Source organism: Ambystoma mexicanum, chromosome 6p (genome assembly GCF_040938575.1).
Source record: "Ambystoma mexicanum isolate Mex_15411 chromosome 6p, UKY_AmexF1_1, whole genome shotgun sequence".
NCBI lineage: Eukaryota > Metazoa > Chordata > Amphibia > Caudata > Ambystomatidae > Ambystoma > Ambystoma mexicanum.
Window position 1 is genome coordinate 113993352 of NC_090935.1, and position 27146 is coordinate 114020497.

Here is a 27146-nt window from a genome sequence, read left to right on the forward strand (position 1 = left end):
CCCATTCGAGCCTATGCAGCAAGCTTCGCTTAAGTTCCTGTCTTGGAAGACCGCTTTCCTCGTGGCCATCACCTCTGCTAGGAAAGTAGGTGAGATCCAGGCCCTGTCCTGCAAGCGGCCTTATTTGACTTTCCCCAAGACCAGGGTGACGCTGCGGACACATGCCTCCTTCATGGCCAAGGTTCAGTCGGAATTTCATCTTAACGAACTGTGAGGCAAGATTGCATGCAGTATCCTTTGGGTGCACTAAAACAACCCTGATTTCCTGGCAATAGGAACCCAACCTCTGGTATAAGTCTGTACTACACAGGTTGGTCGCGTGTTGAGCAGTTAGGCTTATCACAAGAGGGGTCAATTTGAGCTGTAGGGGAGTTGCACAGAGATTCACAATGACAAGTATTCAAATACAGTATTACACACAAGGTTTCTTGATTAAACAATTATTCAACAGTCAGAGTAAGCCTTCTTCAGAAGGGAGCAATATAAAGCAACACACAAATCTTAAAAAAATACACTCTTGGCCTTCTAAATCAGTAAGTACCCTTTTGGGATGGCCCACAGACACTATCTGCACCCTCAGGTAACTTCAATAGTTAGGGTGCTGGGGACATTAATAATTGCAGGGGCACTGTAGGATACCAACTAGGATGGCTGCCTAGTTTGAGAGCTGCGCTAGTACACACATCCTGTACCAAGAAACACTGCGAGTTGGGATGCTGCTACGTGGTGAAGGGAACGGTATCTGATGGCTGAACACTCTGGGACCATTTAGACCCCACCACCGTCCGGTTGCGTGGCCAAAATCCCAGCAAACCGTGACGCCGTATCAGCACGGCAGGGCACAGTCGAGGGAAAGCGGAGTATATCTTGATCCCGCCCTTCATCCACATGTGGTCTGCCTGACTGGGTGATGAGCGTTGTAATAGGCCCAGGGGGGCGCAACTGCAGGGAACCCGCTGTGATACTGGGGACTGCGCTGGTGGCAGGGACACCAAATACCCATAACCAACATTTGTAGTGCAACGAATGTACAGATCCGGTTCTGGGGGACGTTCGCCGGCACCCGCGTTGGAGCCAGTGGAGGCGGGGCACACGAGACATTACCTGAGCCCATCAACAGACCTTCTCTCCCACTGCCGGTCCACCGTGTGCACTGACGTGAGCGCGCGGACTGGGTGGTGGGGCGAGACCGGGGACCCGATCCGTACGCCTCCCTGGCCCTCGACATGCAGGTATGGGCGGCAGCAGCGGTAGACCTGTGACTCGTGCCCTGCCTGTCTGACTGCTCCGGGCCTGCCCCTATCGGCTTAAACCTTATGTACTATTCATGATTTGTGCCACCTGGTGAAGTAAGGAAATTTTGAAAACTGAGATAGAACACAAGCATATACCGGCAGTAAATCAGGAACAAAGCATTTGGACTTAGAGAATCCGAGATATGACTAGAGGCAACAAGGGTCCTAGGAAAGGCCCCCTGGACGCCTTCTCCAATCCTAACATGGAGGGAGATAACACGGGCTCCACATCTGCGAGCACATCTGATCCCCCACCACTGGTCGGACCCAACACTAACTAAATATTTTCTTTTATAGCGCAACTCTCACCCAAAGGTCTCGTACATGGCAGCACTGCAAGCGGGTTTCGCGGCTGTCAACAGCAGGTTGGACGACATAGCAACATTTCCTCCATCAGATCCGATCTACAGTCATAGGTACATTGGAGGACACCTACCACGCTCGTAAAAGATATTACTGAGATAAAAAAGAACCTGAAATTTGTCCATTCCAAATGCGAAGATTTGGAGTCGCGATCCCGACGCAATAACATACGTGTGGTCGGTCTGCCTGAAAAAACACTGAACGTACCCATGGAACTAAACATAGAGGATGTGCTACGTAAATTCCTACCCAATGCCAATTTCTCAACAATTCCTGATAGAGAGGGTGCACAGGTCCATGGCCCCACAGCCCAAACCGGGGGCGCCGCCATGCAGTCATAGCACGTCTGCTCAACTACCGGGACAGGGGATCTCATCCTACGCCTGTGCCATGAAAAAGGTACACTTACCTACGACTCCACGAGGTTCCATATTTACCTGGACTTCTCCACGTGTGTACAAACAGCCCGTCGCAAATTCGACCAAGTCAAAAAAGCACTCCGGGACAGGTCCATACCCTATGCTATGCTGTTCCCGGCGAACTGTCCAACACTCCAGACGGGCTCACTTCTTCGAATCGGCAGAGGAAGCAATGGGCTATATAGAACAGAATATCCCAATTCCTCCAAGCAATAAAGACCAAATGGTACAACCTGATACCTGACCGAAATCAAAAATACTATACAAGATCACAAACGTTGCACAATACCAACTCCCCGAAACTCTAGCGCATGTACTCCTAGGTGGGATCTGGGATGTATTGATGGGAAATGGCGGAACAGAGCCACCCAAGGTTGCAAAGGCTGCAGTTTGTTAAAGGGAATACACTGTCCTGTTGGGTGGGGGGGAGGGCGGGCCTGCTGCCGACTGGGGATAAATGGACTTTACAAGGACAAATCCGAGCTAAGGATGCAGTTTAGAAAATGCAATGAAGGGAAAATTTGGGGAGTTCAGAGTCACATTACAGAAAAACCTATCGAGCAAAGAACCCACAGAGACTTCAAACGAGAGCTAAAACTTCCTGAGATCAATAACCAACATCATACATGGCAACGTCGTGTACGTCCCAGGGACTGAGGCTCCTGACTTGAAATCAGGGGACTGGCAAACCTCATTAAGGCACGGAAAGTATTGGCATATGCAAACCTTCACAAAATTGACGTGCTACTACTCCAAGAACCACACGCAATGAAGAGTGACAGAAAAATTCACGCATACCTGGGGTCAGATATGCGTAGCAACAGACTACTCAACTCAAGCCAGAGGCGTCTTAACAGTCGTACACAGACGTGCAGGATTTCAAATGTCCAACTTTAAGATAGATGCAGAGGGTTGGTATGTTATTATATGGGGAACGATGTGCTTCTTGGAGTTGATGATAATTAATTCATATGGTCCAAATAGGACTCCCCCCGATTTGGCGCTCATCACACCAGTAGGCACCGGGGGAGACCTAGATACAATCCTTGACCTAGAAGAGGATTGTTCATCCACTGCACAAAGAAGTCGCACAAAGACTGCGTTGGCTGTAAGCCAGATCATGTTGACGCCTGGCGGGAGCTACACCCAGAACGCAAGGAATTCATGTTCTACTTGTATTTCCACGGGTCCAGCTCTCGAATTGACTACTGGCTGTGTTCAACTGAATTTATACCGAACCTACAAGAAAATATAATACTCCCACGAACACTATCCGATCCTTCCCCGGTTCGGACAAGGATACAATTAGAAAATACACAGCAAATTTCACGAATATGGAGGATGCCCCCAACATTGTTAAAAGACGACTCGTTGATAGTCGTTGAGAAGTGACATTAATGAATTCTTGGATCACAATGTAGGATCGGTACAACTGGCAGCCACTGTATGGGAAACCTTCAAGGTGTGGCTGAGAGCAAGAATCTAACTCAAACGGAAAGCGAACTACAAAGGCTAGAAAATGCCTATGCTCAGAGGCCTGAAAATAGTACCCTGCAACTGCTACAGGAACACGTCGCAATATAGAGAGCTGGCAGAATGAGAGCTGTACTATATAATGCAACCAACGAGAGCCAGAAGATATGGGGAGTGAAATAAAGCTAGTAGGACGATGGCCAACCTCATTAAGGCAGAACAGAACATAAAACAAATTACGAGCATATTAGATTCCACGGGAGTCGTGCACACGGAAGCCCGAGCAGTGAATCTTAGTACATCCGGAATAAATTAGTATATTCCTGGAATTCTATACAAAACTATACACTAACGCAGACCTACATCAGACGGAGATCTCTGGGACTACATGGGATCGTTACCACTGCCCGAACTAAGCCAGACGGATAGGGAGACCCTGGACCTCCCACTTTCCACAGAGGACGTTACACAAGCCATTAAAGATTTACAATCGGGAAAAGCCCCAGGCTCCGATGGGATTCCAGCAGACTTCTACAAGGTGTTCAAGGACGAACTTAAGCCTAAACTGCTGGAGATATGGGAAGAGGCTCTGGGTAGAGGGGAACTCTCACCTACAATGAAAGAAGCTTGAATTACGGTCCTGTTGAAACCGCACAAACCCCCACACGAGCCTACCTCCTACCAGCCATTATCCTTGATCAATGTAGATACAAAGATATTTGCAAAGGCAATAGCAAATTGTCTGTTGCCCTACATGAATAAATTAGTACATCCGGATCAATCTGGGTTCATCCACACCCGCTCTACCTCACTCAATCTCTGCAGGTTCTTCGCCATCACCTCGCAATTAGATCCAGGGGCAAAAACAGTGGCAGTAGCACTTGATGCTGAAAAAGCATTCGTCTGTGTCATGGAGATACATGTACTCAGTCCTAAGTAAGATGGGGTTTAGCCCAGGGTTCAAGAAATGCATATGAACACTATACCAGGACCCCAAGGCAAGAGTCAGAATGAATAACACGCTATCTGCAGACTTCACACTACAAAGGGGAACACTACAGGGATCCCCACTCTCCCCTCCCCCCTTAAATTTGCGCTTACCATTGAGGGGATGGCAGCAAGGCTCCGACATAAACATGGTTGGCGAGGAATACGCATTAGGGGGCCCCCCGCAATTTATTTCATTATATGCAGATGACACCATGCTCTGAGGGACCCAGAAACTAACATGCCCCCGGTGATGGAGGACCTCACTGAATTTGCGCGGTACTCAGGGATACAAAATAAACCAATGGAAATCGGAAATTATCCCTCGCACAATCTACCATGCAGACACAAGCTATGACGCAGTTCCAATGGCCCCCGACAACAGCACGCTACCTGGACATTATCATGGCCACAGACACACTATCTAAACTACGAACCTTCTCCAGCATGTGGTCTGGCATGGATTCACATGCTCATGAATATTCCCCGTCAGGCTGGGAATCTTCGGTGAAGAAAAAATCGGTATCAGTTTCTGATCTTTCTTAGTAGTAACCAATCGCTGGTCTCTGGATCATACTGCCCCCAGCCAATGACTGCCCTCTTCCTAAGCCCCGCCCCTGGCAGCCATCCTCAGATTTTTACCGCACGTTCAAGTGTTGGGAGTCCTCGTGCTATACGAGCTTTTACTCGGTTTTGCGCTTTTTCAAAGATTTTCTCATTTTTTTGGTTCAATCGAGCCTCAAGCTCCACCGTTTCTACTTCCGATCAACAGGGACCCGTTTCGGATTTATCTACACCCCTCAAGGGTGAAGTTTTCGTCGAGTTACGCTTCTTGGAGGAAGTTTTGAGGCCTACCTCGCGGACGAGAAGAACATGGCCCAGGAGAAGGGAAGCTCGACTCCCGGCAAACTGTTCAGGATCTGCCCTGGATGCAACCTACAAAATGTGTTCAAGGAGGACGAGCATTGTAAATGCCTTTACTGCCTCCACGGGGACAAAACGCACGTGGAGAAGGACTGTGCGTTTTGCATGAACATGTCGGATCGGACTATGAGGGATCGTCAGACCCGTCTCCAACTGGCTGGAAGGCAAGAGCCCAGCAGGTGAGAAGAACTCCGAGCGGTCTTCTACGTCCTGTGAGGGTGCCCCGGCGACGGGGGCCCAACCGAAGGCAAAGCGCCGCGAGTCCGCAGGCACCGGGAGTGCCGAACGGTCAGGCTCCTCGGCTGCCAGGCAGGGCGCACCTTCACCGATGCCATCAACCACGAGCCAACGCTCTGGCTCGGGGAAGAGAAAATCCGAGGAACCCGGCTAAGCTTCTGGAGAGGCCCCGGTCGATCTCGAAGGAACCGGCCGAAGGGGAGCGAGGCGGTGACCCTCCCCCCTAAGGTGAAGGCCTCAAGCGCGCCCAAGGTGGTGAACGCCTTGATTCACCTGGCTAAGGCTTCTATCGAGGGAGTCGCTGCGGCCCTGGCGAAGCCTGTCGAGGCTATCCCAGTGGAGGTGACCTCCGGGCCCAGAGTTTCCCTTCCTCCGCGGAGGGAATCCTCTTTTAATCCCATCGAGAAGACCCCCGTGAAGACCCCAGTGGAAAAGGGGGGGGGCGGTGGCTGAAACAGGAGGAACTGACTGAGAATTTGGAAGCGGCCCGGTCCCAAGGGAGGAATCCCGACGAGGGGGACAAGAGCGAGGGTGGCAACGACGAGGTTCCCGTGGATGAGGAGCAACTATTGCGCCCTTCGCAGCCTGAGCCGCAGGACAACTCGGCGGCCATTTTGACGGCAATCCAAGCCTTATGCACGGAGATAAGGACGAGGCTGCCCCTACCCCCGAGGGACGACCCAGCTGAACCGGTTCTGTCGGGAAGCCCTCCAAACAAGAGGAGAATTCATCCAGTGCCCCTTCAACCCTCAAGGTCTTCTCAGCCTTTGTCGCCTTCCCCGGTCCCGAGGGACGACACGGGAACAGACACGGCCATGATGGGGACGGATGACTACGGCGGTGACAACCGGACTGACCTCCCGTCTCCGATTCCTCGGGCGTCCCCGCCCGATGAGATTGGCTCCTTCCACGCCATGATTGCCAGGGCGTCCAAGCTTTTTCAGCTCTGCCCCGAAGAGAAGGAAGACTTCCTCTACCAACGGCGCGGGGCCAAGAGGAAGACGGTCCTTGCGGTGCTGTTGCTGGATGACCTTGGGACGAGGGACTTGCCCTCGTCAAGAACCCGTCCACGACACCTGCCAAGAGGGACCGGTACGATAAGAAGTACCAGGTCCCCGACGCCGCCCCGTTGTGCCTTGGGGCACAGCTGACCACGGATTCTGTCGTCTCAGCAGTGGCCAAGAGGAAAGCAGGGGGGGGGCGCGCATCGGCTTCATCTTCAACTTCCCCACCGGACGGCGAGGGAAAGAAGCTGGACGCCATGGGACGACGAGTCATCTCGGCGGCGACGACGATTAAGGCGGCCAACACCCTAGCGATTGTGGCCCGCTACGGCAGGGTATTGTGGTATAAGATCGCCCCCCTGTTGGACTTCCTACTGGACGACAAGAGGGCAGAGGCCCTGGCGATCCTGCAGGAAGGGGAGGTGGCGTCGGACCACGCCATAACAGTAGCCACGGACATTGCTGACACCGGTTTCCGCCAGTTGGGCAATAGCGTTTGCCTTAGACGGCAGGGGTGGCTCAAGGCGACAGATTTCCGCCAAGATGGGAACAATCTGTTTGGAAAGACAGTGGATGAGTCTCTGCAGGCCATCAAGACTGACACAGAGGCGACTCAGGCCTTGGGAGTTCTGCAGCAACGGCGGCCGCCCTTTCAGACCTCCGTAGGCAAGCAAGGTGCCTCCAAAAAGTTTGGTGGCGTTTCCTCGACGTACCGCTAGGCGGCCCGCTCCTCGTCGCAAGAAGCTTACAGGGGACGAGGCCTGTCAGGTGGATCTCAGTCGTCGCCAAGGAGGCCAAGGCGGCAAGGCTGCTTCCAAGCAAGACTGAACATGCCGTTGCGTCGGGCCCCCCACCGAAGCACCCCGGTGGGAGGCCGGCTGACGAAGTTCGTCAGCGTGTGAGAGTCCATCTCCACCGACCGTTGGGTGCTGGATGCCCTGGCACATGGGCACACCCTGGAATTTCTAAGGAAGTGCCCACGAATTCCTCCCGTGGCCAGGAAGGAAAACCACATCCCTCAACTGCTGTTAGAGGTAAGGGTGATGCTCAAGAAAGGAGCTATCGAGCTTGTTCCAAAGTGACTCCGGAGTATGCTCAAGATACTTCCTTGTCAGAAAGAAGACAGGAGGGTGGCGTCCCATCCTGGACATGCGTCGACTAAACAGATGCATCAAGGCACAGAAGTTCCGGATGGTCACCCTCCAGCACGCGCTGGGCCAGCTGGAGGAAGGCAACTTCCTATCGTCGTTGGATTTGGAGGATGCGTACTTTCACATCCCCATTCTGTAAGGACACCGAAAGTTTCTCAGGTTCGTGGTCCAGGGACGGCACTACCAGTTCAAGGCCATCCCATTCGGATTGAAGTCTGCGCCCAGGGTATTCACCTAGCGCCAGTGGCAGCGCGGCTGCGCCTGCAGGGGATCCACGTCTACCCCTACCTGGACGATTGGCTCATCCGAGCAAGAACAAGGGAACTCGCCGTCCAACACACAGCGACGACCGTCCGGCTGCTCACAGACCTGGGATTCTCATCAACTTCCCCAAATCCCACCTGGCTCCGTCGCAGGTCGCACTGTTTCTAGGAGCCAGGCTCGATACAGTAGCGCGGTTGGCCTCGCCATCGGAGGAAAGGACGAAGGCCATCCTGGGCAAGGTGCAGCGTCTGCTGGCCACGGACGTGGCCAGGGTGAGGTCCAAGTCCCTCCTTGGGATGACGTCCTCATGCATCTACCTGGTGCACCTGTGCAGGCTTCGGATGCGCTCTACAGGAGTTCCTTGACGGCCGTTGGACGCAAGTGACGGGCAGCTTTGAGGACAAGACCTCGCTCAACAAAGTATTCCGCCAAGCAATTCGGTGTTGGGGCAGTCACGCAAATCTCGTGGCGGGAACAGACTTTTAGACCCCAGCTCACCAGGTGACGGTGATGACGGATGCCTCCCTGGAGGGGTTGGGAGCGCACACCAAAGATCTTCACGCGAGAGGCCTCTGGCTCCCGGAGGAGAAGGCGCTCTACATCAACATACTGGAGCTCCGAGCAGTGTTCTGGGCCCTCAGGTCGTTTCTCCCGTCCCTCAAGGGCAAGGTGGTGAGGATCTTCACCGACAACACCACCACGATGTTCTACATCCGGAGGCAGGGAGGAACAAGATCTCCAGCCCTGTCCAAGAAAGCCCAGGATCTGTGGCACTGGGCCGTTGCCCAGGGGATGTTTCTGGTACCCTTTCATTTTGCAGGGACAAACACAATCGCCAAATCCCTCAGCAGGGAGCTACGCTCGTGCCACGAGTGGGAACTGCCTCTGGATCAAGTGGATCGACTCTTTCGATGGGGCAAACCCCAGATCGACCTGTTCGCGACGGCGACAAACTCCAAGTGCCAGAGGTTCGCCAGCAGGCTTCCCCAGCCGAGGAGCATGGGCGATGCTTTCTCGTTCCCCTGGGACGGCCTGTTCCTGTATGCATTCCCTCCATTGCCGTTGCTACTGCGACTCGTCAACCAGCTCAAGAGGTCCTGGTGCAGGATGATCCTCGTCGCACCGGCGTGGCCGAGGCAGATCTGGTTCCCGGACCTTCTGGACTTGTCAGTGTCCCCACTAGTCAAAATGAACGGACGTGGATCTTCTCTCCAGAGAAGGAGGCTCCATCCTTCATCACGACCCAGAGTCGCTGAACTTGCAGGCCTAGCTCCTGCAGCACGAGTTTGGAGGGTACGATATCCCGGCGGACTGCAGAGAGGTTCTTGCAAAGGACAGGGCGTCCTCAACTCTCAAGTGCTACAGACACAAGTGGAAGAGGTTCTCTGTCTGGTGCTGTGCACAGATTAACCCTCTACGAATTACAGCCCCTCAAGTGCTGCCGTACTTACTGTCGCTGGCCAAGGCTGGACTAGCTCACGCTTCCATCAAGATTCATCTGGCAGCGATTTCCTGATATACCAGAACTGCAGAACAGTCATCCCTGTGGTCTCATCGCCTGGTGAAGGAGTTTTTGAAAGGACTGTTGAGATCGTTCCCGCCGGTGAAGGCTCCAGCCCTGGCGTGGGAGCTCAACGTGGTGCTGACCAGGCTCATTGGCCCGCCATTCGAGCCTTTGCATTCGGCCCCGTTGAAGTGCCTGTTGTGGAAGACAGCGTTACTTGTGGCCATCACCTCCGCACGACGCGTGGGAGAGATGCAGGCCCTATCCTGCAAGCCTCCATACTTTCACGAGATGAGGGTGGTGCTGAGGACGCACCCCTCCTTCATGCCCAAGGTGCCGTCGGACTTCCACCTCAACGAGCCCTTGGTGTTGCCAGTTTTCTTCCCGTCGCCGGCCGAGAGGACTTTGCACTCGCTGGATGTAGCTAGAGCGCTGAAGTTCTACGTGGACCGAACAAAGAGTTTTCGGAAGACATCACAGCTGTTTGTGAACTTTTGACCTGTGAACCAAGGGAAGGCTCTCGAAGGCTTCCATTTCCAGATGGCTCTCCAGCTGCACCATGTACTGTCACCGGTTGGCAAACCGACCGCTGCCTTGCCGTCCGAGAGCCTGTTCGACCAGAGCGATCGCTGCCTCCACGGCGTTCTTGTCTGGTGTACCCCTGCTGGATATCTGCAGGGCTGCTACGTGGAGGTCGACGCACACCTTCACGAAATTCTACTGCGTCGACCAGGATTCCAGGGAGGAGTCCAGAGTCGGCCAGGCAGTGCTGCGCAACCTGTTCGTTTAAGGTGAGCTTGGTGAGGAGGTAAGAGTTGCTTAATGTTGATCCTTGCCACCTCCTGTGGTTTTGCATGTGTGTACTGCTATGTATTCTTATATTCATGAGCATGTGAATCCATGCCAGACCCCATGCTGGAGAAGTAACAAGTTACCTGTAATTGTTCTCCAGCATGGATTCACATGCAAACCCTCCCTCCTACCCCTCTGCGGCTCTTTCTTCACTTGGTCATACTGCCACTTTGCATGGTACCAAATCTGAGGATGGCTGCCAGGGGCAGGGCTTAGGGAGAGGGCAGTCATTGGCTGGGGGCAGAATGACCCAGAGACCAGTGATTGGTTACTACTAAGAAAGACAGATCAGAAAGGAAACTGATACTGATTGTTTTCTTTATCGAGGATTCCCAGCCTGATGGGGAATATTCATGAGCATGTGAATCCATGCCAGACCATGCTGGAGAACAACAGTTACAGGTAAGTAACTTGTTCCTTATCGAACACTTCTGGAACAGAAGCTCAGGGTCTGGGACAAATTACCCATCACATTGTATGGTCTGATTGCATTAGTTAAAATGGTAGTGGTGCCAAAATTATTGCATCTATTCACCAACCTCCCTATCTGGCCAAGCAGACAATTCTTTGAGAGACTACAGAAGATGACTTCCACATTTATACGGAGTGGGCCACGGTGAAACTCCAATGGCTGAAGATGTGTGAAAGCTATGATAAGGGAGGGATAGCAGCCTCAGACTTAAGCTATATTACCGCGCAGGCACACTTCCCAAAATACTGGGCCGGAACAACTGAACGATACGCACATAACCAAGGCAAACAATTTGCGGCCTCCCCGAACACACTGCAATCTATGCTATTTGCCAAAGTTAAAAAGGAGAAAGGTGAGATTGACCCAGTTAATTCCACGGCGAAAGCATGGCCCTATCTTTTCCAAAGGGTGGGGGATGTACAGAGCGCATACTTCACTTGGGCATTACCTAGACCTTGCTCCCACGCATGATGCAACACTACAAAAAAATGGGACCCTGGCAATGAAATGGAACTGGGTGACCTCTCCCCGGACGGGAACTTTGCGTCATTAGACGTCGTCCAGGTAAAGGTGGGAACAGGCCTTACCACAACATTGCAATCTCACCGTCTAAAGGCAGCGCTCAGAAAGAAGTGGCCGACATTCGCAACAGAGCCAACTACACACCAGTTCCTGACCTCGATTCTGTAACAAGAGGGCTTTAGCAGGGCAATAGCCACGATTTATAAAGCAGTACAGAACCACACTCCACCCAAAAATAAAATAAAGGGAAAATGGGAACGAGACGCACAATGGGCTAGATACTGTGAATGCACGAAATCGATCTGCATGAACTCCCAATTTCAGGCTGATCCAATTTAAAAATCTTGAACCACCTACATACACACCCAATAAAGTTGCACAATTCGATACTAGCCCAAAATGCAACGCCACCTCAGCAAATTCCATCCATATGTACTGGGAGTGCCCACCGATCCGTTGATTTTGGACGCAGGTTGCTGAGATCCTGAGCGATATACTAAATACGCATATACCTGCTACCCCACTGAAATATTTGCTAGGAGATCTAGGCAAAATCAATATCGGATCCAGCAGGTTCTTTGCAATAGCCAATAGCCAATGCAGTGGCAAAGGGAAACCTCAAGGCATGGAAAGCCAAGACCGCCTCTACTACACGGGAATAGCTCAAAGACCTGACATTTGTACAAAACTGTACGGAGAACTACATAAGAGGAATTGTGCCCCCCCCCCCCCTGCTTGTAGCCCCTTAAGGCGTTTCTTAAAGCCCACTGAAGACAAATCTGCTGAAGAGAGCTATGATATAGATTCAATGCTGAATGATCACCAGTTATGGGTGTACATACTATATATTCATGATTTATGATCATTAAGTCTATGGAATATTTGTGGAATGGTTTAAAGTACTGTTATGCTCGATAGGATGAAAAATAAAGGTTTTAAAAAAATACATATCACTGTTGCATTTAGAATCAGACTTGGGAGTAGGTAAAAGGAAAAGGTTATTAGAACAGAACAAGAGATCACACAAATATTCTGAAGCAGGTAAGTACTTTTGGTAACCCCCAATGAAAAGTTAGCGAACACCTTCCTGGAAGGAAGACGCAACAAATCAGCAGAGGAGCGAAGAGTTATCAGGGAGCCAGGCCAGACAATGTTAAGTTAGCAAACGTCAAGGTGAACTGAAGCACTTCTTGCAGGTAAGTACGTCTTGCACAATTGTTTTGTAGAATAAAAAAAAATCAAAGTAGGGCCACAAGGTGATTAGGCTTGCAAAGTAAAGAAGCAGTTGCCAACTTTACAGATGCAACCAAGACAAGTCTCCGAGGGCAAGTGCGGTTACACGAGAAGAGGTTGGAAGAAAAGTGCAGCAGATGGCTTCTGTTCCCGTGCAGCTCTGCAGATCCTGCTGTTCCTGGGCCTCAGTCGTGGGGACAAGAGATGACGTCTGGGGACTCCTGCACTGCAATGGGACGGTCACCGACCGCAACCGTCAATCTTCAAACAAGTGGCACTTTGGGGTTTCAGCTCCTCACGTCTACCGCAACTAGCAACACCATGGTTCCTGGCTGTCGAGGTGGCCTTTCCTTGCATCTGGGGTCCAGTACTTTGTTGGGGGTGGTTAGGTAAGGATTTGGGGTAGTACCCTTAGGGTGCACTGTAACAACCGTAGCCACCTGGCAATACGGACCCAACCTTTGCTATAAGTATGAACTACACAGGTTGGTAGTGTGGCCTAGCAAAGTGGGGTCAATGTGAGCAGGAATGCAGTTACAGGTAGAATCACAGTGACAAGTATTCAAATAAACACTGATACTCCAGGTTGTTTCTTGATAAAACAATTAATTTACCAGTCATTTAAACAAGTCTTCAGAAGGAACAATATAAAAGCAACACTCGAATATACTTCGGAAATCCATACTCTTAGGTTTCTTAAATTCAGTAACTTCCCATTGGGGATATGACACACACAGAAATCCTACACCCTCAGGTGACATAAATAACTAAGATATTTGTGGTCATTAATATAGAAGTGTTACAATAGAGTATTCAGAGAGTGTGTAGAAATAAAGGTTTAGCAGAATAAAGAAGAGATCTCAAATATTTCTTTAAGCAGGCAAATACTTTTGAACCCCCCAAATGCAGAGTAAGATGACCCCCTTTCTGGAAGGACAGGTGCAACACAATAAGAGGAGAGAAGTCTTACTAGGCTAAGCCAATGTCAATGGGCAAATGTCTATGTAACTGAAGTACTTCTTGAAGGTGAGAAAGTCTTTGCGCAATGTTTTTAGAAGTTTTTGATGAAGAAGAATCAAATGTAGGGCTCCAAGCCGGGAGAGTAGAAGAGCAAGCAAATCTACAGTGAGAGGTAAGTTCTCTAACAGTGCCTTAAGTTCGAAGAAAGGATGCAGCTGGTGACCTCTGTTCCTGTGCAGCTCTGCAGATGCTGTTGTTCCTGGGCCTCAGTCGTGGGGACAAGAGGAAGGGCTTCTGGGGACTCCTGCACCACAATTGGACGATCACTGACCGCAACCGGCAAACTTTCAAACAAGTGGCACTTCGGTGTTACAGCTTTTCGCGACTACCGTAAACGGCAACACTGCTGTTCCTGGCTGTCGAGATTGGATTGGCCTTCCTTGCTTTTGGGGTCCCGCATTCTGTTGACGGGGCTCGGGCTCCGCCAGTCCTGCTTCCTGCGAGTCTGGAGGATTTTCCTGCAGCTCTTGGACAACTTAAGAGCAACCCACTCAAAGTAATGTTCCTCTCCCTGGCTATACGGTTTCCAGCAGCACTCTTTGGAAATTTCAACCAGCTCCGAGATGGATGCCCAGGTGGCTTACTTTGGAGTTGATTGTTCCCACCAACTCAAGGGGAGAAGTCCCCCTTGCGTGGCTTCTTTGTAGGGGCAAATTTGGAGCTTCAGCACAGCAGCAGGGCTTCACCGGACAAAACAACGGTCAGGAGTTGCAGCAGGCGTCCTTTTCAGGTTCTTCGGATTCCTTCGTCCAGTGGTCGTCTCTGCCTTCCAAGCCAAAAAGCCTTGCCTCGCCTTATATGCAGGATTCTCGCATTCATTCCAGCCTAGCTGTCACCCAGCAGGGTGGCTGTGCCCGACAGCCAGCCGGCCAATCTCCCAAGAGTGCATTCCAGTCTCCTAGGAGATTAAGCACAGAGTTTTGGGCACCTCCCTCACTTTATGCCCCCACCAGACACTCTGGAGCCAGGGACAAAACCTGGTTTGGCGCGCAGAGTAAATCTCAAGAAGGACCAAAACAGAAAAGTGGCGAGAATAGACTGGGGCCATTTTGACAAAAATGGCACCCATGGGTGCTTTACTGCAGCTGCGAACGCAGCCCACGGTAAAGATACGACACGGTAGTAAAAAGTAACCACTGTCACCAGCCATTAATTGTGTAGAGGGTAACATAAAAAATACATGAGACGTTAGACAAAGGGGCTACTAAGTAACCCCTCCAGCACCCTATTGTGAGATAGTGTGTGCTGGGTCTAGAAAGTCACAATGTACAGTAAAGTCAATTTCACTTTACTGCTCTTGTAACAGGAGTTAATCCAAGAGTAAGGGATTTAAACCTTGGGAAATCTAAAAGACTTCCCTGTGTCAATGCACTAAAGGTGCTGTGTGACCCAATGCAAAACTATGCCTATGGAGTTCGTCAGACTCCAGAAACCAAAAAGAATCGGTGTCAAAATCACAAGAAAAATACATGACGGAGGGGGAAAAGTCTAAACTCTCTCCAGGTTAGAAATTAAAAAGTGCTGGGGGTCTCTAAGGTAGAGAGGAATTAGCACATTTCTGAGAATTTTCCCTAACAAGGTGGCTCAGGCTCGGTCAGTCCTGCTTCCTGGGAGTCTGGAGGATCTACTGGAGCTCTTGGCCAGCTTAAAAGCAATGCACACGATCTGGTGTTACTCTCCCTGGCTATTCGGTATCCTGCAGCAACTGCAGTGGAATTTCAACAAGCTCTGAAAGGATGTCCAGGTGGCTTACTTTAGAGTTGATTGGTCCCACCAACAGGGGAGAAGTCGTCCTAGCAGGGCTTCTCTAGTCGAAACAAAATTGGAGTTTTAGCACAGCAGCAGGGATTCACCGGGCAAACCAATGGTCCAGGAGTTGCAGCAGGATTAAAGTTCTCCGGATTTCTTCGTCCAGTGGTTGACTCTGCCTTCCTAGCCAAAAAGCCTCGCCTTGTATGCAGGTTTCTCACATTCATTCCAGCCTAGCTGTCACCTAGCAAGGTGGCTGTGCCGGACAGCCAGCCGGCTAATCGCAAAGAGTGCATTCCTGTTTCCTAGGAGATTAAGTACAGGTAGTTCCGGTCACCTCCCTCGCTTCCTGCCCCCGCCAGACGCCCTGGAGCCAGAGGCTGGCCTCACTCTTGAATCCCTCCAAAGGCAACATGAGCAAAAGAACCAAACCTGGATTGGTGCGCAGAGTAAATCTCCAGCGGGTCGTTTCCACAAACAAATGGCGAAAACAGATACTATCCTAAATCGCCCTTCCTGCTTAAACCACCTTACTCCCGCCGCCTGCCTGCCCTACTCAACCTGACGGTGACCTCTTGCCTGCAGCCTCTTGAGCCATCTCCATACTGATCACACTGGGATTTGCCTCCATACCTGCTGATCTAACTGGGTACTATCACCTTCCCGACACGGGACAACCCCGCTCAGGCGCCATTAGCCTGCTCTACCGCACTGATCTTCGCCGCTGCCCCAGCGTGCTGTGACCATCCCGATGCGCTGTGGCTTCCGGGACCCGTCAACTCCCGATGTTGTACATTTTGGCCTGCCCTGCCGTGTTGTGACCATCGCTCCACCCACTGCAGTGACCTCCTGCCTCAATCCCTCAGCTGGGATCTATCGCCCCCTGACACGGGATACCCAGGCTCAGAGGCCTTCAGACTGCCCCACTGCAGTGATCTCCGCTACTGCCCCAGAATGCTGCGATCGCCCTGCTGTGCTGCTACCATCGGGACCAGTCGCCTCCTGATGCTGGACACCTCGGCCTGCCCTGCTGGTCTGTAACCATTGCACCTTCTACCATGGAGACCTCCTGCCACAGCTCTTTCGGCCAGGGTCTGTCTCCTCGCAGCAGTCTGAAGCGGAACTCCCCCGCTCAGAGCCCATCGGACTGCCTCGCTCTGTCGTATTCTTCACCATTGCCCGAGTGTGTAGTGACCGTCCCACTTTGCTGTGACCACCAGGATCTGTCGCCTCCTGACACGGGTCACTCTGATCAGCCCTGCTGAGACATGACCATTACAACATTGCGGCAACCTCCTGCCTGCTGCTAACTCAGCCAGGATCTGTCGCCTCCCGGCACTGGACACCCCCGCTCAAAACATCAGTCTGCCCTGTTGTGCTGTGGTCTTCACCACTGCCCCGGCGTGTCATGCCCGCCCCACTGTGCTGCAATCATCAACACGACCGCTCAGTGGCCATCGGTCTGCCAGTCGGATACCAGTCAGTCCTCAACGGAACCTTCACCATTCTGACGTGAGTCTACCCAACCTTGTGCCCACTGGATTGCCCAACGATCCCTAATATGCCAGTTTTTACTTCAGAACTACCAGGTGGGACTTCTTAAGCCAACTCCAGTCAAGGTCCTTGCACGTCGAGACTACTCAACCAACACCCACAGCTCGCCTCACTCACCCCCTGCCTTCCCAGGACGCTCTCCAGCTCGGCTTATTTCAGCTACACCTTCTAATCACTGGCACGATCAGCCAAACTCTCTTGCCCACCGCCTACCCCCTCACCCCCTCCCCCAATCAAAACTTCCCCCTTCCCAATTAATTTCCTACCGTAACTCCTCAACCAAAGTCTCCAACTCAGAACATAACCAGTCATTACCTTCTCACTCACACCCACAGCCTGCTGACCAAGCCCAGCGAATAAAATACTGCACAGCCAACACGCTTCCACCTACCGAGAGTGCCGATCTTCCCAACTATGACACATCAGCCCTCAACCACTGGGTCCATCTTGGGTCATTTCTATGTATCTTCCTCTCTACCTGTGGCGTTCCCCAGCGGTCTAACCTCTCGTCCTGGCTTTTCAACCAATACCTTGCAACCCTCGCCCACTGCATTGCCATTTTCTGCTCCAATTTCCAGTGCTACGCTGATGACACTCATTTTCAGGCTGCCCTCGGCCACCTCCTTCTCTCATTTCTGAGTGTCTAACTGCCATTCAAGATTGGTGTGCCGCAAATGACCTCGGTCTGAATGCCAGCAAGACGGAGATCCTCATCGGCACACCTCCACCATCCTTTCCCCTCACTCACTGGCCAGCCTCTCTTGGCCGCCCTCCTACCCCCACCTGCGAGGCTATGAACCATGGGGTCATCTTTGACTCAACACTTTCCTTCTCCTCCCACATCTGCAGTCACTGAAAAGTCAACCTTCCTACTGCACCTCCTCAGAGGTACTCTGCCTTTCCTTTCCTTCCCCCAGAAGCTCACTGTCTCCCAAGCTCTGGTTCTCTCCAGGTTGGACTATTGTAACAGCCTCTTCCTAAATCTACCTGCCTCTACTCTCCGCCCTCTGCAACTAATCCAGAACAGGACTGCAACACTTGTCCTTGGCCTCAAGCCCTGTGATTGTATCTCTCCAGCTCTGAAATCTCTCCATTGGATCCCAGTGGATGCAAGGATTAAATTCAAAACCCTCTGCATTGTCCACAAGGCTTTCTGGGGCCTGGGTCCAAAATACCTTCAGCTATCCCTCTGTAAATACCTCCCCTCTCAAGCTCTTCGTTCCTCTACCTCCCTCAGGGTCAGTCGTTTTTCAAAGAAACGAGCTGGGGTAGATCTGTCTTCGGCCGGGGCCTCCCTGCCACTCTAAAACATGAGGAGAACCATCTCCAGTTCCGGAAGCACCTCAAGACCTTCCTCTTTGCTTTTGCCTTCGCTCCCCCTCTCCCCTGCTGATCTGCTCTTGGCACTGTGCACCTGGCCACCCTATGTCCCCTGGGCCCAGGTACGTGCTCCCCCTGCCACCTAGCCACTCCTTGAAATGAGGACTGTATCTGTACCCATACAGTCCCCCACTCTGCCCTCCCCCCTTTTTCTTCCTTTTCTGCACTTATTTAGACTTACCCAGTCTGCTGCCGTAAACACTGCACTTGTCACTTGCTGGCTGCACTACCGCTGTTTATTGCCTCTTATCTATTTGTATTTATTATTTATTTTTTCTCCCCTGCTCTGCACTATCTTCTCTCCCCGCCCATGCACTTTCTCCCCTTTCCCTTTTCCCATGCACTTGCGCGTTCTCAATGTCACTGGGCCTAGTAAGATTGTGTTCTCCCCTGTTCCCCTCCCTTGCTGCGCTCTGAAATACTTGTGTATGAGCGCGATACAAATAAAAAAAATATCATCCTCATATCAACCATCCCTCCTACAGTATCACCAAGTATGTGCAATTTTAACTACCAGTTCCCTCCACTTTCAACTCACCACTCATCAGGCCCTCCCTCACAATCCTCTGCCTTATCATTATGACCATCTCTACACCTAATGATCCCTCACCACTTCACCCCCATTTGCCCCAACGCCCACCTACCCCAATTCGACACTGCAACCTCATCAATTCCAGTATCGTTGACAACTTCAACCTCATTAACATCGCCTTATGGAATGCAAGATCCCTCTGTAACAAGACTGCTGCTGTTCTGGACTTGTTCCTTCGTCTAAATCTACACTTCCTCTGCATCACAGAAACCTGGATCCCTCCCTTCAACTCATCTGTTCCAGCATCTCTCACCTCCTTTTCCTCTTCCTTCGCCCATGTCCCCCGCTCCTCAGTGCAGCCACCATGGCAGGTCTTTTTCACCTCGTCTCCCTGCCGTATACCCCTTCCAGTCTTCCCTTGCTTCAAATTCATGTATAAAACCTTCGCCATATCCTTTCCATCAGGCGCTGCAGGTGAGTTGGGGCACGAGAAGACCCTCCTGGGCTTCTGGACAAACCATTTTGGTGCATGGTTGGGGCCCCCTCCCCCGGCCTGCAGCCCCGTTTCCTGGCTTCCCTTCCCTCCCTCGACCCGCCTCCCAGCTCTCCCACCCTCCTGTGATTGGCCCATCCAGCTCTAAACAGAACCCAAATTGGCCCTGGCTTGTACCCTCCTCCCCTCCCACCTATCAACCATGATTGGTTATTTGCCCCTTGTTAGCACCCCTTCTGCCCAGCAGCCCCTGCAGCTAAGGGCCCCAAGACAAAGGGCGGCTCCTACATTGGCAGCTCCAAGACGTGGTTGCAGGTGTCTGAAGGGGAAGCCAATGAAGCCAGCAGTCAACACACCAACTAAAACTGTAAGTGTGGCATGGGTGGGGTATAGAGCAATTACTCCACTCCAGAAAGCACCTGCCACTCTACCTTCCCTTTCTATAACGTAGACTGCCATAGACTTACACCATGCATACTTGGAGAGATTTGTGACCACCAGCCTAAATCTACTCATGGCTGGACTATTAATGTTGCCTGCATTACACACTAACATAATTGCCAATGTTAACTAGTGCCATACCTAGAGAACTAGGAAGATTAGCCTGCGTCGCATCTAGATAGTATTGTAAATGTTAGCAGTTGCTACACTTAGTTGGAATTCTTAACCTTAGCCTGGGTCGCATCTAGATGGGATTGTAAATGTTAGCATATGCCACACTTAGTTGGAATTCTTAACCTTAGCCTACATCGCATCTACATAGAAATGTGAATGTTAGCATGTGTCACACTTAGATGGAATTCTTAGCTTTAGCCTGCATCGCATATACATAGAAATGTTAATGTTAGCATGTGCCATACTTGGATGGAATCGTGATCACTAGCCTGCCTCACATCTAGACAGAATATTGAAGATTAGCAAGTGCCACACCCAGATGGAATAGTGAATGGTGGCAAACATCACACCTAGACATAATTGCAAGGACAGCAATGCCAACTAACCAATCCACTAACAATTTCACCCCTCTGCATACACCTCTCAAACTCTAACCAAACACAACCACAAGCCTACAACACAACAATCCGCACAAACTTCACTACACTGCAGCAACTAAACAAACCACACATAGACTTGCACAACAGCACACGACGACTACGACCATAAAACACCCCAAGCCCAGCCAACGGACCAACCGGGCTGAGGCTGCCAACAGCACATCACTGCTCTCTCCAGCTTATTCCCACTAACTCACCCCCCTTTCCCCTTTTCAGAGCAGCCAGAGCTCCAGGGGACCACTCCGGTGGTGATAGTGCGCAGTACAAATATCCTTTAACATTAACATTTACCGGCCTCCTTGAATCCTTCTACGACAACATTCAGTACCTCCTTGGCCTCATCTCCCCCAGCCCCACACCCCTCATTGTACTTGGTGACTTTAACCTCCATCTCTCCTCCACTCAACTAACCTCTCCCCTCCTATCCATACTTGACTCTTACCTTCTTACCCCCCCTCCCCACCCACTCACACTTCCGGTTCCATCCTTGACCTTATTTTCGTCTCTTCCTTCTCCACCTCCTCCATATTCACCCTACCTAACAATCTGACCACTCTCTACCGTCTCCCTTTACCCCCCCTTTCCAGTCCCTCCTCTCCTCCCTCCCTGTCTTTCTCCCGACGCGACCTCCGTAATTTTAACCCCTCTCACTTCTATGACTCCTGCGCCTCCTCCCTCCCCCACCCACTTTTCCTCTTTCTGCAAACGAGGCCTCATTCACTCTTTCCTCTTCCATCTCCTCCAGCCTTCACCAACTACACCTTCTCACCACCTTCCGCCCCTGCTGCAAACCTGCCCAACCCTGGCCCACTCCACATCTCTCTTCCATGTGCCGCCTACTCCGACTACTTGAAAGACGCTGGCTCAAATACCCCTCCCCAGCTAACCAAACCACCTACTTCTCCTACCACACCCTCTGACAACTGCCTCAACTCAGCCAAATGATCCTACTTCTCAGGCCTCCTTCACTCTCACTCTTCCCACCCCCACCATATTTTCACACATTGACTCTTCTTCTCTCTCCTCCCTCCCCGGATCACTCCGTGACCTCTCCTCTAACACCCTCTGACTTTGCAAACCTCTTCTACTCTAAGGTAATTACTTTATGGCAGAACATTTTGCGTTCCCCTTCTTACTCTTCCCCCTTCTCCATTTCCCACTACCCCATCCACCACCATGTCTAACTTCACTCCAGCCTCTCACTCTGAGGTTTCCCTCCTGTCTAAAACTCACCCCACCGCTGCTCCTTCTGACCCTCTCACCATCTCTCTCATTCCCAAAGTCTACCCTCTCCTTATTCCTCACCTTACCTCCTTTTTCAACATTTGTCTCCCTACCTCGACATCTGCCTTCAAGCACGCAACTATCATCCCAATTCTGAAAAAAACATCTAACCCCCCTTTGGCTTCCAACTTTCGCCCTATCTCTTACCCTTCCTATCTAAACTCCTCGAACGCCTCGTCTACTCACAACTCTCAGCATTCACCTCCAACCTCTCTCTCCTCCACTCCTACTCAATCAGGGTTTTGCCTCCTCCACTCTACTGAAACTGCTCTCACCTCTGTTCTTAACACCCTGCTCACTGCACGCTACTCTAAACACTCTTCTGTTCTCATTCTTCTTGACCTCTCAGCCGCCCTCGACATTGTTGATCACTCCTTACTACTTAAAACTCTTTCCTCCTTTGGCCTCAAAGGCTCTGTCCTCGATTGGTTCTCCTCCTACCTATCCAGTCGCACTTTTGCTGTGTCCTGGGGCGGCTGCACTTCTCCTACCCATTCCCTTGTATTCGGCGTCCCCCAAGGGTCTGTACTTGGCCCTTTTATCTTCTCACTGTACACATCCCTCTTGGCTCCAGTTGTCTTCTCCTTTGGTGTTTTGCGCCACTTCCACGCCGATGACACCCAACTCTTCCTCTCCTTCTCTTCCTTCACTCCCGACATCCATTCTAAATTCTCTTCCTGTCTTACCACTATTAAATCCTGGATGTCCCACTTTCTCACCCTGAACTCTGACAAAACCGAAGTTTTATTCCTTCCTGCCAACATCCCCCCCTCTCTATTCTCTTCCCCCTCCCTGCTTCCCATCTCCCCTTTGCCCGCAACCTCGGCATCCACTTCGACTCTCACCTCTCCTTTACTCGCCACATCTCTCACTTCCCGTGCTTGCCGCTTCCATCGTTATAACATTCACACAATCCGCCCCTCCTTACCTTTCACGCCACTAAACTCTTAATCTTCTTTAATCTTCTGTTGACTCCTACTGCTCAGCTCTCCTCTTTGGCCTCCCCACCTAGCACCCCTCAAATCTGTCTACCACTCTGCCATACGTTACCTCTGTCTTCTCTCTCCTCACAATTCTATTTCTTCCTCACTCTCCTCACTGGGCTGGCTCTCAATTCACTCAAATTAAATTCAACTTCCTCTGTCTAGTCTTCAAATCCCTCTAGTCTTGCCCCACCCTACCTCTCCTCCCTCCTCTCATTCTACTCTCCGTCCCCCTCACTCCGTTCTGCTCATCACTTCCTTCTCACTGTCCCACCCTGTGCAGCATCCCACTTCCGGTCCTTCCAGCTTGTTGTTCCACGCCACTGGAACAGTATCCCTCTCTCTGCTCAATCACCTCATATTCATCTTTCCTCACCTCTCTAAAGTCCTACCTACTTCACTCTCCTACCTCACAGCGCTCTGTTTTCAGACTACTGCTCTACCCTACCCTAGCTGGTCAAGTGGCACAGCGAGTAGAGCGCTCGCTTTGACAACCGTGCAGAGCCTGCTAACGCAGGTTCAAATCCCGGTGTGGCCAAACTCGGCCTTTCATCCTTCCGAGGTCGATAAATGAGTACCACACACCATGGGTAATAAGCAGCGCTCAGATACCCGAGGGTTCGTAGCGCTATATAAATGCCACAATTAAAATTAAATGAAGTTACTACCCAAGTCCATTCCTATGATTTTGGCAAATTGTCTTGTATATTGTTCTTAGTTACTTGATTCCTGTTTTGTTTTAACTTGCTTATGTATTTCCTGTTTCAAGCCAAAGCGCTATATGAAATCCAATAAATACAAAAGAATACAGTTACGGATAAGTAACTTGTTCCTTCCACTTAGTGTAAAGTGGAGATTTCCTTCCTGCACACTTTAATTGACGTGCTTGTTTGGGACAATTCTCATTTCTGTGCCAATTCCCTTTAACCTTGGAGACCCCCAGCTCTTTTGCTGGACTTTAGGACTTTACATTTTTATCCTGGAGTGAGCAAGACCTTTTTCTCACTCTCGTAATTTTGATCTGTTTTGCAGTCTTGACATACTTCATAGGCATCACCTTTTGTATTGTGACACAGCACCTTCAGTGCAGTGTCATAAAAGTCCTTTGGATTTCGCATACGGTTTAAGTACCTTCTCTTGGATAAACTGTTTCCAAGAGTAGTGAAGTGAAATTTACTTTACTTACCTTTTTCTTTCTTTAGACCCAGCACACACCATCTTATGTGGAGTGCTAGGGTGGGTTACTTAGTAGCCCCTCTGTCTATTACTCGTATAAAAAGAATTGTTACCCTCACAAAAATTAATGGCTGGTAGCAGTGGTTGAATTGTCCTACCATTATGCATTTCTACCGCAGGCTGAATCCTCGGCTGCACTATTGCACCCATGGCTGCCCATTTTGTCAAAATGGCCTGGACCTCTTTTCTTTCGTCATTTCTTGCTTGTGAGGTCTTTCTTGGGTTTTACTCTGTGCGCCAAACCAGGTTTGACCCCTTTGTTCGTTTTGTCTTTGGCGGGATTCAATGCTGAAGTCCGCCTCTGGCTCCAGAGTGTCTGGCAGGGCAGGAAGCGGGGGAGGTGCCAGAAACTGTCCTTAGTCTCCATGGTTACCTGAATGCACCCAGTGCTGATTTGCTGGCTGTCCTTCTAGGACAGCCACCCTGCTGTGTGAGTGACAGCTAGGCTGTGAATGGATGGGAGAATCCTGCATAAGAGGCGAGGTCTCTTGAACAGAAGGCAGAGTCAACAACTGGAAGAAATATACGACGAAGAAACGAAGAGGAGCTTGCTGTAACTCCTGGACCCTTGAAGTGCCCGGTGAAGCTCCAATTTCGGGTGACAGAGAAGCCCGGAACGGACGACTTCTTCTCTTGGGATGGTGGGACCAACTGACCCCAAGACTAACTTTACTGGAACCCCTCTCCCTGCTATCTGAACTTCCTTGCTGCTGCTGGAACCGAGTGCCAGGGCTCTAACGCCAGTAATGAGTGCATCGTCTTGAAGCCGGACCCGAGCTCCAGGAATATCCTTGGGACCCTACGAAGGAGGACAACCCAAGCCAGAGCCACCTCAACAGAGTACTGGACCCCAGAAGCAAGTGGAGCCCTCAAGTGTCCAAGAACTGCGGTGGTGCTATTGGCCAGTAGCTGAAACCGCAAAGTGCTGCTGATTTGGAAAAAGCCCATTGCTGCCGCCGACCTTCAAACCGCAGTGCAGAGTGCCCAAACGCCCTCCCTCTTGTCGCCTTGACTGAGGCACAGGATCTGCAGGACGGCAACAGCAACAGAAGCCAGCTGGATCCTCTTCTTCCACCCGAAGGTACTGCCTTGGCTAAAGGGGTACTTACCTTTTTGGTCTGTAGTTTGTTCGTTTTCACTGGAGACTTACAGTAGCTGCTTTTTCTGAAGAGTTGCTTGCAGCTTTGCCCTTCACCAGCCTAACAGGGTGTGGCCTACAGTGATTATTTTTCTACAAACTCTCTGAATAACATTGTGCAAGTCTTTTGTTCTATCTGAAGAAGTGCCTCAGCTCCTTAGACATTGTTCAATTGACTTTGGCCGTCCCGTCTCCCTGCAGACTCTTCTGACCCATTGACTTTGACTTTGGCTTTAACTGTCCTTCCTAGGTTGTACATAAGGTTAACTTGTATTGTTGGGAAAGGTCTAACCTAGACGTGTGTGTTATCCCAAACAGGCATCTGCTTGTATAACTTAAATCTGAGGAAGTGTTATGAAGTGTATTTTTATTTTCATATTGCACTTTCTAAAGAAGGCTTATTTAAAACCAACCGTTAAACATTTATTTTACTTGAAAACCTTGAGTATAAAGTATTATTTGAATACTTGTCATTGTGAATCTGTTGCATCTCTACAGCTCACATTTACCCCTCTTGAGATGAGGCTGACTGCACAGTCACTGTACCAACTTGTGTAGTACAGACCTATACCAATAGGTGGGTTACCTATTACCAAGAGGACAAGGTTGGTGTAGTCTCTCACAGGGGTCCTACATAGAATATTGCCTAACAGTGCTTGGCATACTTTCCAAATGGTTTGAGAACTGCAATCTATTGTGTGCTTGTCAAGGGTGTGGGGGGGGGGCGGCTGGTGAGAGGATATTGTACTGCATGAAGATATGCTTGGGCTTTATAAATTAAGTACATTAATCATGGTCTCTTTGCAGGTTCCCATCAGGTGGCCAATCTGGGGCTGGACCGAGCCAAGGCTCAGCACCTGGAAGTGGTGGCAATGTATACAATGAAGATAACGACGACGATCTTTACGGTTAACTCTGCTTTAGTTGGACCAAAAACTGGCAGCCGCCACACCCCGTTGTGCAGATATTCCAGTGTTCATGGACTTCTTGGCTTCTTCATTCCTCAGTCAGAACAGCCTAGCTGCGTGTCCGACTTGTTGGGGTTTTTTTTGTACAGGGGCTTTTTGTTGCAGAAGCAGTTTTTGTTTTATTTCCAAGGCAGTGCAGTGAATTAACAAGAAGACTGGATTCCATTTCTGGGAAATATATTCCATTCTGTTCTATTTCATTTGTCTGATTTCCTGCAGCTTCACAAGTGGGTGCAACGCTAGCCTGTGTCAAAATGGTAATAAAACTGAAAACGAAAAATATTTTTTCAAAAAGGAGCAGCACATTTTTTTTTCTTTTCCAATGTCAGAAGGGGCACAATGTTAAAACCTATTATAAATTAAAAGATCTTCACCTGAACGGAGACTACATTGTGATTTAGTCCATTTTTGTTTTGTTTCATAGTTTGCTATATATTTCTAAAATAATTGTTGAATTTTTACTTCTAGGGCTTTGTTGGTTTGGTAGGAACATTTAGGCAAGTGATACCTCCTATCTAGCGAAACCTAGCCGAAATCGGGGAAACTGCAGTCAAAGTACTGGTTTAAAGGCACTTTCTGATTTTCATATGGTCAGCCAAAGCTTAAATGTAAATGCAGAATGTGACCTACAGCTGTTCAGCCAGGGCCTGAGAATTGGCTCCATGTGCTGCTTTAACGCGGGTTTCCACTGCAGGAAAGTTTGCTTTAAGTTGCCTACCTTACAATCCATTACTCAGCTGGAAACTTAGGGTTTAGACTGGGTAGGCTGCTCTAATAAACATATTCTGTAATTCCACATCCTGGACAACTGTGAGCCACTGCCAAGAACAAAGTGCAGACCATAAGCTTAAAGCACGCTGCAGCATTGTTCATGTTAGTGTTTCACCCTGGTGGGGAGGGCTTTGTAAAAAGATCTACGGTCTTTGCTATTAAGCCTAACCTTTAGATCATGTTTTGCAGGACTAGCCATGAAGCGGTCTGGCATCCGACATTTGTAATTGATTTTTCAGATTTTGATTGAGGGTAGAATTCATGTCCTTAAAATCCATACTGT

The 27146-nt window shown here is 50.4% G+C and overlaps 1 protein-coding gene across 1 annotated transcript in view; it reads left to right on the top strand.

Moving 5' to 3' along the window:
* The window catches only part of VCP (valosin containing protein), a 274541-nt gene extending 248064 nt beyond the window's left edge, over positions 1 to 26477 (top strand). Inside the window, exon 17 of the mRNA XM_069626812.1 lies at positions 25932 to 26477. Within this exon, the coding sequence (XP_069482913.1) occupies positions 25932 to 26037 (106 nt within the window). The 3' untranslated portion in view covers positions 26038 to 26477. The remainder of the gene's footprint in view (positions 1 to 25931) is intronic.
* The last annotated feature ends 669 nt before the right edge of the window (positions 26478 to 27146 follow it).